Source organism: Cricetulus griseus, chromosome 3, assembly GCF_003668045.3.
Source record: "Cricetulus griseus strain 17A/GY chromosome 3, alternate assembly CriGri-PICRH-1.0, whole genome shotgun sequence".
NCBI lineage: Eukaryota > Metazoa > Chordata > Mammalia > Rodentia > Cricetidae > Cricetulus > Cricetulus griseus.
This window is the reverse complement of record NC_048596.1, coordinates 193,770,172-193,784,487: the sequence shown is the minus strand read 5'-3', so window position 1 is coordinate 193,784,487 and position 14,316 is coordinate 193,770,172. Positions and strand designations below refer to the sequence as shown.

At 45.7% G+C, this 14,316-nt stretch overlaps 1 protein-coding gene across 2 annotated transcripts in view; it reads right to left on the bottom strand.

Annotated features, from left to right (window-relative positions):
• Gan (gigaxonin) overlaps nucleotides 1-13,726 on the bottom strand; it is a 63,849-nt gene extending 50,123 nt beyond the window's left edge. Inside the window, exon 1 of one of the 2 annotated variants that reach the window (XM_035442706.1) lies at nucleotides 13,397-13,726. In XM_035442706.1, the coding sequence (XP_035298597.1) occupies nucleotides 13,397-13,711 (315 nt within the window). In that variant the 5' untranslated portion in view covers nucleotides 13,712-13,726. The remainder of the gene's footprint in view (nucleotides 1-13,396) is intronic. The other variant, XM_027410782.2, reaches the window with a different exon arrangement.
• Nucleotides 13,727-14,316: the final 590 nt, after the last annotated feature.

The window sequence follows — 14,316 nt, the reverse complement described above, 5'->3', positions numbered from 1 at the left end:
TGAGGAGATAAGTCCCTAATATTCCAACTCTAGGAAGGTAGTGACAGGAGGATCCCTGGAGCTCACTGGAAGCCAGCCTAGCTGAACTGGGGAGCTCCAGGTTCAGCCAGAGACCTGGTTTCAAAAATAGAAAGAAATAGAGGGAAACAGCCAAAGTCCACCTCTAGCCTTTGCATGGCCCATCTGCTTGCATGTGTACACACACACACACACACACACACACACACACACACACACACACACACACGTGCTTACATTTCTGTCCAAACATTTAAGGCTGTAGCAGAAAGGGTAGTGGATTCCATCTTGTTACCTGTTTCCATAAGACTTTTGAGCAAAGCAGTTTTTGTTTTAAAAGTGTGTTAGGACAAAGAGCAAGAATATGCAACAGAGACCACAGGACTTAGGACACAACTGCCATGATTTTAAAATTGAGTCTAGCAGGGGCAAAAGTCATGATTTTGCAAACTCACTTCCAAAAGTACTAAGTAATCATGACAGGTCTTTTAAGAAATGAGACCCATGTCACTGGTATTTTTACAGATGGTGTAGTTTCTCTGGAAAGTGCTTACACTTCATATAGTCCAGCTTGATCATCTACCCAGAACAAAGGTCCTCAAGGTTGGTTCACCCATACCACAGGCTACAAAGCAAAGGGAGTCCACGTATTTTCTGACTGCTTTATAGAGTCACTATTCAGGAGAGAAAACAAACGTACAGGAAGCTGTATGATATAATAATAGTCAGCACTGACAAGTGATGTGAGCTGGCTGTGGTGGCGTATGCCTGCAATGAGGCAGGCAGGAGGACTGCTGTGGTCGGAGGCAATCCTGGCTATGGTGTGAGACCCTGTCTCAAGCAAACAAACTGCTCCCAACATGGTTATGGGCATTTTTATTGAGATAGAAAGATTTGCTGTGAAGTGAGCTCCAGGGAAAGCATGAACATGGAGAATGTGCACACTGACGGGACTCTAGTGTCTCACTAGCTCACCATTCACAGAAATGAACTGAGTTGGACTCTCATGACAGCTTCCCTTTTTGCATGGGAAATACATTTTCTCAATTTAAGCAGTTTTTGTAATTTCCAAATTTTGTAATTTCCATTTACATTTTCAAAGGCAAAGCTGGAAAATGCATGTTAAAATTTCAAGATGAACTCAAAGGCAGAATAGTAATCTAGAAACTTTGGAAGCAAATTCTTCTCGAATGAAACAAGCCAGATTCCTTGCTCTGGTCACACCCGACCTTTTGAAAACACACAAGAGAGACAGATTCATGCCGAGACGTGTCAACACTTCCAGATTTTCTACTTGGGAATTAGTTCTTTAGATGCCATTGAAAATTGGCTCCTTCAATGACCTTGAGACCTCATGCAAAAGGTCATGTCAAAGGCACACCTCTTTGCTTTGGCTACTGTGTATGACATTTTCTGTAGTTCTGGAGACCAAAAGGCTGAAGACAGGTGCCAGGATGCTCAGGCTCCTCCTGGCTTATCCATGCAGACTCACTTGTCTTTCTATAACAGAGACAAGAAACAGAGTGGGGGTCGGGAGAAATTAGGGCTCTTCCTTCCCTCATTAAAAAAAGCTCATCAGGGTCTTTTTCTACAGTATACAAATGGCACTAAATGCCACAGACACCCTACATCCCTTTCCATTTTCTTTCCAAATGAAACAGTAGGGTTGGGGGAGGGGAGACAAGGGGGAGGAGGAGTGGGAAGGAGTGGAGGACTTATGGCTTTTCAAACACAGCAAGCTTCCTGAATAAACACAAAGGGTCAGTAGGAGTTCCAAGAATTCACCCTTTCAAAGAAGTCCAAACCAGAACACTACGTGAGCTCCAAGGGGCTGTCTGTTTTGCCTCTTTAAAGGAGTTAGTCTGAGCAGGATAAACAGCAGCTCACGCCTCACACACTTGAGGAGGCTCCACAATCAGCTTCCATTTAGCAGCATTATGCTCAGCTTCAAGCCACTTCCATGCTTCTGGCAGCTCCTTAATTTATAACCCGCTGCTGTAACTGTCTCCAAACAACTTGACGCTGCACATGGCTTTCTAAAGTGTTGTCAAGGGAATGAATGCTTCTCCTCAAGTCCCCAGCCCTGCTAGAACAACGGCTCTCTCACTGTAGCTACTGTTTTGAATAGTTTGGTCTCTTCGCCCAGGCCTCTTGCCCCAGAGCAACAGCACAACACCAGGACTCCCTCACCGGTTACTCTGTCCTCCTTCCTCCGCACTGATATAGACTCAGCCATGGAGTGAAATGTTTTAGCCAAAGGCTTCATCTCACAGGGTGGTATACACATCATCTTGAAGGCCAGCATCAGCATTTACAAGTTACTCCAAACTAACTCTCATTAAGATCCGCTTAAGCCTCTGTACACAACATGATGCCCACTGCCTGTCCCCTTCTCCTGCTAGACAAAGGACTGACGGAGGGCACACTGAAGTGCTCTGCCACACACGGAGGGAGCATGTTCAAGGTTGGGATGACTTGACAGTGATGGGAAAATGGTGTTGACAGAGGGCTATTTGAAGCAGGCCTGTAGGTGGGTTGTGTGTATTTGTGTACACATGTGTGTTAAGGGGAGGGCAAATGGACATCTGAAGCAGCTCTGTATCTGTGGTGTGCATGTGCACATACATATCCATGTGCACATGCATGTGAGGGCAGAGGTCAATGGGTGTCTTTCTCAATCACTCACCACCTTACGTTGGGGGATGAAGTATTTCATTGAACCTGGACTTCACAAATTTAGCTACAATGACTGGCCAAGGAGCTCTGGTACCATCTGTCTCCACCTTCCCAGTGCCTGGGTTTACACGCACAGTGCTGGGCCTGGCTTCTGTGTAGGTGCTGGGATCTGAACTCAGGTCCTCATGTTTGCACAGCAAGCACTTTGCCCCGAGCTTTCTGAAGCAGGTCTTGAAGGATAGACATGAACTTGCCTGCTTGAAAGTAGCAGAAGGTCCAGAAAGGCAGAGACCAGGCCCATACCTGGACAGGAGCCACATATACACGACAGCAAGGCTCCAATGGACCACTATCTGCTAGCCTCAACACCTGTTCTCTCTTTATTTTGTTTTATGTTTAGCTCCCCACCCCTGCAATGATTTCTCCTCAATTTCTGACATCAGCCAGATTTGGGGCCTCCCCCTTGCCATGGAGTGAGAATGCTATTCTCCCCCTTGCCTGCCTGGCCTCATGACAGACAATTCTCCACCACATGACCACAGCTAAGGACTGAATAAGGACCTAAGCCAAAGAAACCTGGCCTTCTAGGACCCTTCATCTCCATATGCAGCCCTACATTGCCTAGGCCCAGCCACATATCTCCTCACTACCTTCTGTCCTGCATGACCACACACCTACCCTACCTGGACACCTACCCACGGACCCATCTCCCACTCTCCACACCTTGCTCACACATGGCTTCCTTCACCTGTGATCACATGGAGTGGGTCATCAATCCTCCTGGAGCTAGAAGCACCTCTGTGATTTAAAATCTTCTGCTCCACATCAGACAGATCCCACCCTATATATATGGAAGCCCTGTAAAAGGTTTTAAACTCAATGCCAGCATCAGTGATGTGAGTACTTTTCACGGGTGGAAATGGAGTCATCAGCAGGGTAGAGGACCAGCCTGGTGCCTTTTCCCCCTCACTAAGTCCCAATACAAATGTTACCAAACCAGCCCCTTCGCTCCAACTCCACAACTGAGCCCTAGTCCAGGGTACCCTACCTTGTGTTTGAATAAGCACAGTAGCCTCACAATTGGCTCCTGCTTCTACCCAGACTCCTCTACCCTGTTCTAGAGTGACCTTTAAAGAAATGTATAAAAGACTGTAGATTCTCTTTCCAAGAACCTGCCAATGCCACTCACAACCCTTCAACAAAATTTCAGCTCTAGCAGGACTTGAGTGATGTCATGAATAAGTTCTTTTGTCCCTCACTCTATTGGCTACCTCCTAATACAGGGAAGTATAACCTTATCTAGGAGTGTGACACAGTGTGCCTCTAGGACACAGCCATGTGTGGCCCTCTGCTCTGATTGCTGGCTCTGTCTCCAGCACCTCCTGCTGCTCTCCTGCTTAGATGTGTCCTCCTTCATGTCTTCTCTACAGGTACTTCCAACAGAACATGTTCCTTGCAGCAATACCCAAAGCACTCACTCCCTTCCTCTCTGCAATTACTGGACTTCCGTATAGTGGCTTCTCAATATAGACTCCACAGATGCCGAAACGCTGTCTGCCTGGCTCAGGGTAGTGCTGCATATAAATAAACACAAAAGAAATGGTGAGCAAGCCTGTTACAGCACACCAGTCAGGAGACTCACTCTTGCTACTTAAAGACAGGTGCTTCCATTTTATACAGTGGACTTTACAGTGGCAGGTCAATGTTTAGAGTGAGATTTCAGAAGATCTATCTCAGAAACAGAAAATTGTTTCCTTCACTATTCCTGATCTTCTGGCCTCTAGACACCAGGAACACAGTGTGAAAAAAAAGTAAATACCCAAAATAATTTTAAAGTCTAGCTATATGGTTATTCTTCCTAGCTCCACAGTTGTAGAAAATAAAGAACCAGCTTATGTTTCCATATACTCAGTCTTAGCTTTGACCCTGTTTTGTGGAAACAGTGACTACCCACTCAATGGCAGGAAGGGCGACCCTGTATGCCCTAGGAGGGCAAGGACCAGAACACTGCAGCTTCTGAGACTTGGGGTTACCTCCTGGATATATCTGCAGATAGATGACTAGCCCAGGCTTCAGCCCCCTGAACAACTGACACAGATACCACAAGGGAAGGCCCTATGAACTGTACCAGATAAATAGTGCACAGAGCACTTCAGCAACTTCAGACAATGCTCGCTCCTTAACTGTGATCTAAGATTGGCAGGAACAGTCCCATCAGTACATGTGTGAAAGAAGGCAAAGATGACATTTCTAAAGAATGTTCTGACTGTGATGGTGGTGGATACTGTCCTCAGCCCCCCTTTCTACCCACAAGTGGACAGAAGGAAATATCTGATTTTCTGCTCCTGGGCTCCCTTGCAGGAGCAGACAGCAGTTTACATCTCCATGCCAATAACATGGGTTCTAAGTTTTATGTAAGGGACAGAGTTAGTGTCTCTGCCCAACCAAGACAGTAGCTGTTGAGGAGGAAGGTAGGAGAGCACAGTGATGAGCCATACACCAAAGAGAAGTCTGGAAGCTGCTACACCAGGTTAAAGAATCTACACCAGGAGGCTGTAGTTACATACCTGTAATACTGACACATGGGAGATGGTGGCCAAAGGATCCTAAAGTTGAGGCTATTCTGGACTTCAGAGCTGAGATCCTGCCTTAAGACAAATAAGCAGGGACTGGCAAGATGGCTGGAAAGATAGTTAAGAATGCTAGTTGCTCTTCCAGAGGACAGTTTTTTCTTTTTTTTTTTTTTTAGGGGGGGACATAGGGTTTTCTGTGGCTATGGAGGCTGTCCTGGAACTAGCTCTTGTAGACCAGGCTGGTCTCGAACTCACAGAGATCTGCCTGCCTCTGCCTCCCGAGTGCTGGGATTAAAGGTGTGCGCCACCACCGCCCAGCCAGAGGACAGTTTTAAGTTGTTAGCAATACCAAGTTGGGTGGCTCACAACCACCTGTAACCTAGCTCCAGGGGCTGGGTTATACATGCACACACACACACACACACACACACACACACACACACACACACACACGAAAATAAATCTTGAAAACCTATAACAAAGCAGTCCTGTATAAGCTCCCCTTTAGGAACAGCTAGAGTACAGTGTTGCTCCCTTTACTGAGAGATAGAAACCTATGCAGTGAGCCAGGGTTCCTGCTGCTTCCAATTCTGTCCTGAAGTACTAGGTGGGCTCCCAGCCTGCAGAGGACAGAGCAGACCCAGGTATCAGCAACTCTTAGGATTCTCACTGCTGTGTGAAACCCCACCGATAAACTTCAGGCCTCGCTCGTCACTCTCACTTGTCACTTGTCCAGAGAGGCACATCCAATCTCTTGTCCTGAAGGTTAGAGTCCAGTGCAGAGACTGACCAACATAAACAATTCAAGTGCCAGAAGTTTGGGGATACCTTGAGCCCCATAGTATAGGCTATGTTCAATTCTTCAGAGGCACAGGCAGCTAGCTGGTCATGATGAGTATGAATATGACTAGAAAAAATAGGTTTCAAAATGTTTCAGTTCATTAGTGCTGAATCCTCTCTCTTCCAAGTTGTTTCTAAAGATAGGGAAATGCTTGTTGGTAGAGAAGAACTAGGTACAAAATGGCACAGTGGAGTATCTGCCTCCATCAGCATGCAGACTCCAGAAAGGGAGATAAAAGATGGCACTCCCCAGTGCTTCTTAATTCAGCAGATTTAAAAAAAACTAGTTTATCCATCTTCCACTTAGGATGCTCACTGCCCAGCAAAAAAAAAGCTGTTTTATTGAGTGTGTGTTCATGTTATATGTGCCTCTGTGGTGCCTAGGTATTTGTGAAGGTGAGAGCTCTACTCCAGGTACCTTCCTCTGGCTCTGGATATCTTCTATTAGTTGTTACCTTGTTTTTAAGACAGTATCTTATGCTGAGTTCACCATTTCAGCTAAAATGGCTTGTCAGCCAGCCCACAGCATCCACTAACTCCAGCACTGGGGGCCACAAACATGCTGCCACGCCCACATTTTATGTGGATGCTGGGAATCTGATGCCAGGTCCTCAGGCTTGCACAGCAGACACACTTACCCAAGGCACCACTTCCCCAGCCCTTGGGGCTTCCTTCCTTCCTTCCTTCCTTTTCTTTCTTTTTCATGAAGGTTCCATCTTTCACACAACAACACATTCACTATACCAAACTCTTACTTCACCTGTCTATTCTTTTTCTAACATCTTTAATCAAAGAAAACAAATGCCTTTTTTCCTATGATGGAAAATAGAGAGTAAGAAGTGAGGAATACAGCTTGTATTTCCCTCAGTCAAATTAGTTGAGAAAAGGAAAACTCCCAGATCTTTGAATTTTCATATATATGAGATATCCTGGGGATAGGACCCAAGACTAGCAACAAAGTTCATGTAATTTTGTATTACTTTTATTTTGTAGATATAACCCAAGACTGACACAAAATTCATGTAATTTTATATTATTTTATTGTGTCTACATTTAACTCTGACCTATATGATACGAGGTCAAGGGTGAGGCTTTGGAGATATCCAATTTTTTGTCCTGTACGTTTCCCACAGTCACTCTGTGACAACTTGGGACTTTTGTCACTGATTCCCACAGGAGATGGGAGTGGCAAACATCAGCCCATCATCTTGTGGTTTAGTCGCTTTTGCAGTAAGGGCTTTGGAAGACAGCCCAACTCTGGTCTGCAAGCATGAGGTCAAGGGCACTGCTGCAGGATGCGCAGCTTCCCCTCTGCGAAGACAGGCCTGCCACCCCCACCTGAGCCTTCGATCCCCTTCCTTCTTCAGGCTTCTGTGGCTTAGGAGGCAAAGAAGCCATGAGAAGCACTTAAGTTCACGGCTGTAACCAGAGCCTGCCATTTGTCACACCCCACGCCCCCACATCTCCGCCCTTAACCCAGAATCTGAACTTGCAAATTATTCATTTATATTATAGCTTCAGTATACAAAATGATAGCCTTTCTCCTCTGGAAGGATGAGGCAGCTCTCTGAGACTTGCTGCCTGCTACTTGAACCAAATACCTCCTCATTTGTCTTAATTATGTTTTCTTTATGGATTATAAAGAGGTTGCAGGTCCCTCTTTGACAGCATGAGAAGAACTGATTAAGACCACATAGGAGGTAATGTGGTTCTGATTCCTGAGGCTTCATAGTTGGTTCCTATGTGGAGAAGTACTTACTTGAATCAAAGCTATAAAATAAGAATTACTGTAAGAATGACGAAGGAAATGATGGGAAAACCCAAAATATAAGTAAAGGTCAGGGTAACAGAGGACAGATCAGTCAGATGAGCAGCACCAACCACAGCTGAGTTGTGTCACTAGACTCTAAACAGTACCCATGCCGGACAATAACACTTCCCCTATGTCCCAGCCACAGTCTAACTAGGATTGTATTGATTTATTTCTGCAGTTGAGACCTTCCTCTCTAATCAGGGCCTTCGTGACCACACTGTGACACTCACTGTTGTACACAAACAAGTATCTTTAAGCTGAAGGGACAAAACCTAAAGGCAGCACCAGTTTACAAGTGTTTATTGCAATAGAAGGCCAGACCAGGATACTCTGGCGATCCAAAGGGGATCACAACTATAAAATTTCTCTTTGAAAAACTCACATATGAATGGGTTTTAACCAAATAAGATGAAGAAAAAGCAGTAAATTTTTTAAATTACATCTGTTTATCTATTTATGTGTGTGCAAGCTCTTGTTCATGTATCAGAGTATGTGTGTCAAGATCAGAGGCCAAATTTTAGGAGTTGGTTCTCTCCTTCTATCATGTGTGGGTCCCAGGGATCAAACTCAAGTTACCAGACTGGGTGACAAGTGTCTTTCCCTGCTGCACATTCTTGAACACTTAACTCTAAGAGCTTTAGGACAGACTTACTCTTTTAAGAAGTTGCTAGGAAAGCCTTATAGTAGGCAGATAAAAACAAACAAGACCTAGATCCATTAAAAGATAAATGCGTAACTTACTTCCCACCACTACAAGATCCTAACAAGACATGGGTAGGGCACTATGAGCCTTAAGGAGTGGTGCAGACTCAGACAGAGTCTCAGAACCCATCCTATTGGAAGAATCCTAAGAAATGCATTAGGCAACCCTGGCTCCTCAGAGCCCTACTGGGAATCATTCAGAACCTGCTTACAAACTCAAAGTGCAGAAAAAAGATGAAAATATCAAAGAATAATAAGACTGTGTGGAGAGCATCCTTCTGCAATGCCTTTGCTTCGCAGCAAGGACCTTAGTGGGTGTGGCTGCTTGGGTGGCTCAGCTTCAGCATCAAGGAAACAAAGATTCCTTAGACAAAGTCATTTGTCTAAGTGAATCAGGGAAAGGGGCTTTGGGAATTAACGACATGTTCTGCATATAGTGAACAACACTAGGGGATAGTACTTAGATCCCAGTGACATTAAACTTTCAGACATCCCTAAAATGGACGTTGACAATTTCTATGCTACTATGAAACTAACTTAGCTGTCCTATAGAGCTCATGTTAACTTCCTTCAGTATTTTCTTCCACACCAACTATAAGTCAAATCTTATATTTAAATGGCAAAACAGGATTGTCAATAATTAGGTCTGGAATGTACCCAAGTTAACAGTATGAAATAAATGCTCCTTTCAATACAATGCTACTGGCTGCATTCATATAGAATATCCCACAAAATCCTGTAGGGCAAGGCAAGGGAAACATTTCAGACTCAATGTATGTATAATGACATATACAAAACTGAAAAGAGACAAACCCTCCACTACACACATGTAAAGCAAATCAGAAGAGCCACACAGTTGCATATTACATGGAAGGACTGCTCACAAGGACTTTGGCCTTGTGAGGCACAATCAACTTTACCTCACAGATAAAGAAAGCAGGTCCTGCAAAAGTTCAGATGGCCACACTTCTCACTCCACCCTCACTAGACCCACCAGAAAACAATCAATCAAAGCCATTTCCATTGCTGGCTGACTCATCAGAGGATTGAAAAAAGAAATCATGGGGAACTCCACAATATCCAGGACTGAATTCTATCTATAACAGGTCCCCAGAAATGTATAAATTCTGGAAAGTGCACAAAGGGCCAGGAACCTGTACAGAGCCACTATAGTGTCACTTCACAAGCACAGAAAGATTCATTTTCAAATCCCTGTCACTGGAATCGTCTCCAAGAACAGCTCAAGAGAGAAGGGCAGAGCTTCCCATCAGATCAACAGCACTGGGCTGGATTCAGAAGAGCCTCAGACAAGAAACAAGGCAAACTCTGTAGTAGTCTAAAGAAATTTCTGAAAGCCCAAGGAACCATTCCCTGGGGGAGTCAAGAGTTTCTGATGGAGAAAGATGGGGAGGACCATGTCCACGAGTGTAGTCTTGTCATTTTCTAAGGCTCTTGACTGCACTGAGGTCTAGTTTTCCCAACAAGCTATAAGTAAATACCAGTCATGGATGGGACTAGGAAAACAGCCTGCTGGAATATAAATGTTATATTCATTTTGCTTCAATGTAGTCTCTAAAGTGCCATTTCCATTTGCAGAGCTGAGTGACAAATCATGGAAGGACTGTTCATCCCCCTTGAGCATCGTTACATCAAACTTTGGGACACACTCTACACAGGCCCAATCTCAGACCTTTCAGCTGGTTATGAGGGATTTGTTGCTGAAGCTGACTTTTCTGGCTTTTTCCTTTTTTCCTTAAAATCTTTCTTACATGGCATAGTTGGAATGGCTACTTATTGGAAAGAAAAACAAATGCTAGACCAAGGAAAAGCACAAGAAAAGATTAAACCAGTAAGTTATGTTGCAAAACTTTTATACAGTAAGTAGACTATATGTAGCTCAAGTTGCCTTAATTCCTAGAGTGACAACTTTAGATGCCTTTCAACTTTAGAGCTTCTGTGACATTTAATCTACCTAAGGATATTGAAAAATTCATATTTTTAGATTACCTTTACAGAGCCACTTTAGTGTCACTTCACAAGCACAGACTCATTTTCAAATCCCTGTCATCTGCATCCCCAAGAACAGCTTGGGGACCTAAATGCTTGGTCCTAAGGCACCTAAATGCTTATACACATTTTGTTTCAATGTAGTCTCTAAAGTGCCATTTCAACAAAGCTACATTGTAAAAGTTCAACAGCACTGGTGTCAAAAGTTATTAAACTGGAGAGCAGGAGAGCTGGCTCAGTAGTTATGAGCACTGGCTGCTCTTCCAGAGAACACAGGGCCCATAAGGCAACTCACAACCACCTGTAACTCCCATTCCAGAGGATTCAATGCCCTCTTTGGCCCCTGCAGGAACTTTTCACATATGGTGCATAGACATGCATGCAGGCAAAATACCCATACACACAAAAATAAATAAATGTAAAAAATTATTAAAATGCAAGATCAAGACACATTGCTTGTAAGTATGGCATTATCCAATAAAAAATATTCTAAAAATATATAGAAAATTAAGCTGTATTTTAAGTAGTAATTTAGATATTTTGAAATACCCTTGAAATTGATAATGTAAAAATACCACAGGAAACTTCTAGCATTTCAATAGTCAAACTTAACACAATCTGCCAATAAGAGAAAATTCCATTTATTTATTAATCTTTTTGAAAATCTGATTTATTGATAAAATACTAACTTTGCATAATTTTATGCATAACATTACATAATATTTACATGTTAACCAATTGCAAAAAAAAAAAAAAAAACAGTCGAAGGGGAAAATCAAAATGGGTCAGTATATGACCTTGCTTGACAAGCATTTAAAAGATAATGTACTATAAAACTATCAATCTTGGTTTTTCCCAAAGTACACCCAAATACAGGCCATGCTGTCATTTGGAGCAGTAGGAAGAGGAGGCTATGCACCATAAACTAAGTACCAGTAACTTTGACATACAAGTTGCTAACATCCTCTGAGATGCTATTTTTCTACTTGGAAAATGACAGACAGACATGGGCCAGAGGAGATCTTTCCTTTATCTGGAAAGTGACAGCCAGATAGCCAGACATGAACAGGAGATCTTTCCTAACCACTGAACAGACAGACTTGTGTGGAGCTGTAGAGTGTCTGAAACTCATTTCTTTGCAAGTGTCTCAGAGACGAAATGACACAAAAACACACTGTGACCCTCATTTGTCATATTAGTGAGCCAGAGCCAAGACTAAGTTATCCCTAACAACTCAGCTAGGAAGGTAAGAGTTGAAGCATGAGTCCAGATGTCCAAACACCGAGTCCAGACCCTAGTCAACCAGCTAACCCGGAAATATAACAAAACCAACGCTCTGATGTCCAATGAAAGGAAGTCGATCATTCATTGGCTGCCCTTTACTCTGGCACCAGGCACTATTTCCTCTGTGAAGAGCCTAGCAAGAAACAAAGAAAAATCCTTGGTCTGAGTTTATATTGTGACTGAGAAAGATAAACCAAGATGAGCAAAATACAGGTTCTATTACAGTGGGAAGTGCCATGAAGAAAGATGGAAACATCAAGTGTTTCAGGATGTGCAATTTTAGAGGCATGTACCATGTAAGGATTTGCAACAATATGGAATCCACTGTAGTTTTCCTAAGCATTTCCCAAACAGGGACTACTCTGGCTATGGAAAAGGTCTGCCCTGCAGATCCAATTTGATTGATTACCTTAACTTACGAACTGCCAGCTAAGAGCTGTCATCTTGGTAATCTAAATTTCGTATTAACAAATACATCTGACCCCCCACCCCGCCCCACCCCAGTCCACAAAGAGCATAATGTTACAGGCAAGGCTAGGATAGAAGCCAAAAGTTTCAAGGATACTTGGATTGCTTCTGAGTTCAAACATCTCCAAAAACAAAGATTAAAATACAGCGTATGTGCTGAGTTCTGCTGGGGCAGAGCTCTCAGAACAGCATACACATAATTTTCCTTTTTCTGACTTGCCAATTCTAGTGACATTGTCTACCATTAGTCTATATTTAACCAGCTTACTAGGCACTTTCTTCAGCTTTTAGCTCCCTCCACTCCCGATATTAAAAGAGCAACCCAGTTTGCCTGAAGGAAAGTTGCTAAAGAAAAGACAGCAGCCTCCTAGCGAATTCTGGCCCGATGCTTTAAGCTGGCTCTGGACCTTTTCATTAACCTTATAAACTGGGCTAAGGTTTGTGTCGCTGAAGTTTTACAGTGTGCCCTCTTGGTGGTTACAATCTCTGGGGTCCTGGACCGCAACTGTATCCAAAGAATGACGGTGGGTTTCTTCAGATTCGCAACAGTTTAACCTGTTTGTAACAAGGGAGTGGCTAATTGACAGTTGGGCTTTGGGGGCGGGGGCGGGGGTTTCCCACCGAGATCTTACGGGTTCTCCTTCTGCCTACACCGCGGGTGTGTGTTTGGCTTCCCCGCGCAAAACCCGGCCCGGCCCACAGTGCGGTGACTCCGAGGTAAACTTCTGCGGGGCTCGACTGGCCGGGCGGGGCCTGTGGGGGCGAAGGAGCGGCTCTTCCCGGAGCAGCCCCGCCCTGCTCGCGGGTGCGGGTCCCAGGGCCGCCTGCACACCGCGTTTGGGGCTTTTGCTGACCTCCCGGGGCACCGGGGCCAGGGCGATCTTAGTGGGGAGGGGGCTTCCGGGAGAGGCCCGTGGGGGCCGGAGGGGCGCGGCGGCGGAGCCGCGGGAACCGCGGGTGGCCAGGCCAGAGGGAGGGAGGGATGCGGAGGCGATGGGCGGCGGCGACCTCTCACCTGATGTACGGGCTGGCCGCCGCCAGGATGTTCTTCTGCACCGGGATCTCCTCGCCGTCGAGGACCAGGTGCGCGTCGCAGAAGCGCGCCTCCTCCCGGAACGAGCTGAGCGCCCGCAGCAGGCGCGCGGCGTGCTGAGGGTCGGACACAGCGTTGCCCTCGGCCATCGCGCCCGCCTCCCGCTCCTCCACCCGCCCGCCCGCCCTCCCGAATCCCGCGCGCGTCCCTGCCGTCCACGCCGCGCGTCCGCCCGACCCGACTCAGTGTAGCTGCTCTACAGTCAGAGCTGGAAGCCCAGCAACGCGCCTGCGCCATCGGCGGCGCGTGCGGCCGGCGCCTTTAAGGATCACCGGCGTTGCGTCATCTCTCCGCGACGCCCTCCTTACCTCGCAGCAGCCAATCAGAAGCCTCCTTCCTCCCCGTGGGGCTGGGCTCTGAGCCTCGGGCGCACCCAGCGGTGGTTGGTGGCTGGACTGGGTTCGCGGAGAGGGGCTCCGAGCTTCAACGGAAGCGAATTCGGATTCGAGTCTCGGTGATCCGAGTGCTGTCATTGTGGACGGAGGGAGCTGAGATTCGGAGTGAAGCCGAGGGTTTGCTCCTTTCACGTCCGTTATTCCCGGGCAGAGCGCGGAGTCTGCAGGAAGCATTGGCTGAAGATGTCGCGGGTGGAGCGTGAGAAACGTTTCAGTTTTGCAAGGCTGTGGCAAGGAAGTTGTTTTCCTCTTGCAGGGTCTGCGGTTGGGGACCAGAAACACTGGAAGGGTTTTAAATAAGGCTGTGGGGGTAAGGTGTTACGGACACCACTAAGAGGCTGGGTGGGGAATAAGGTCCGGGTGCTTGAGGCAGATCCACGTGGTGATCTGGATCAAGGGCTCTGTTCACACACGTGCGCGCGCGCCCAAAATCACAGTTGTAAAGGA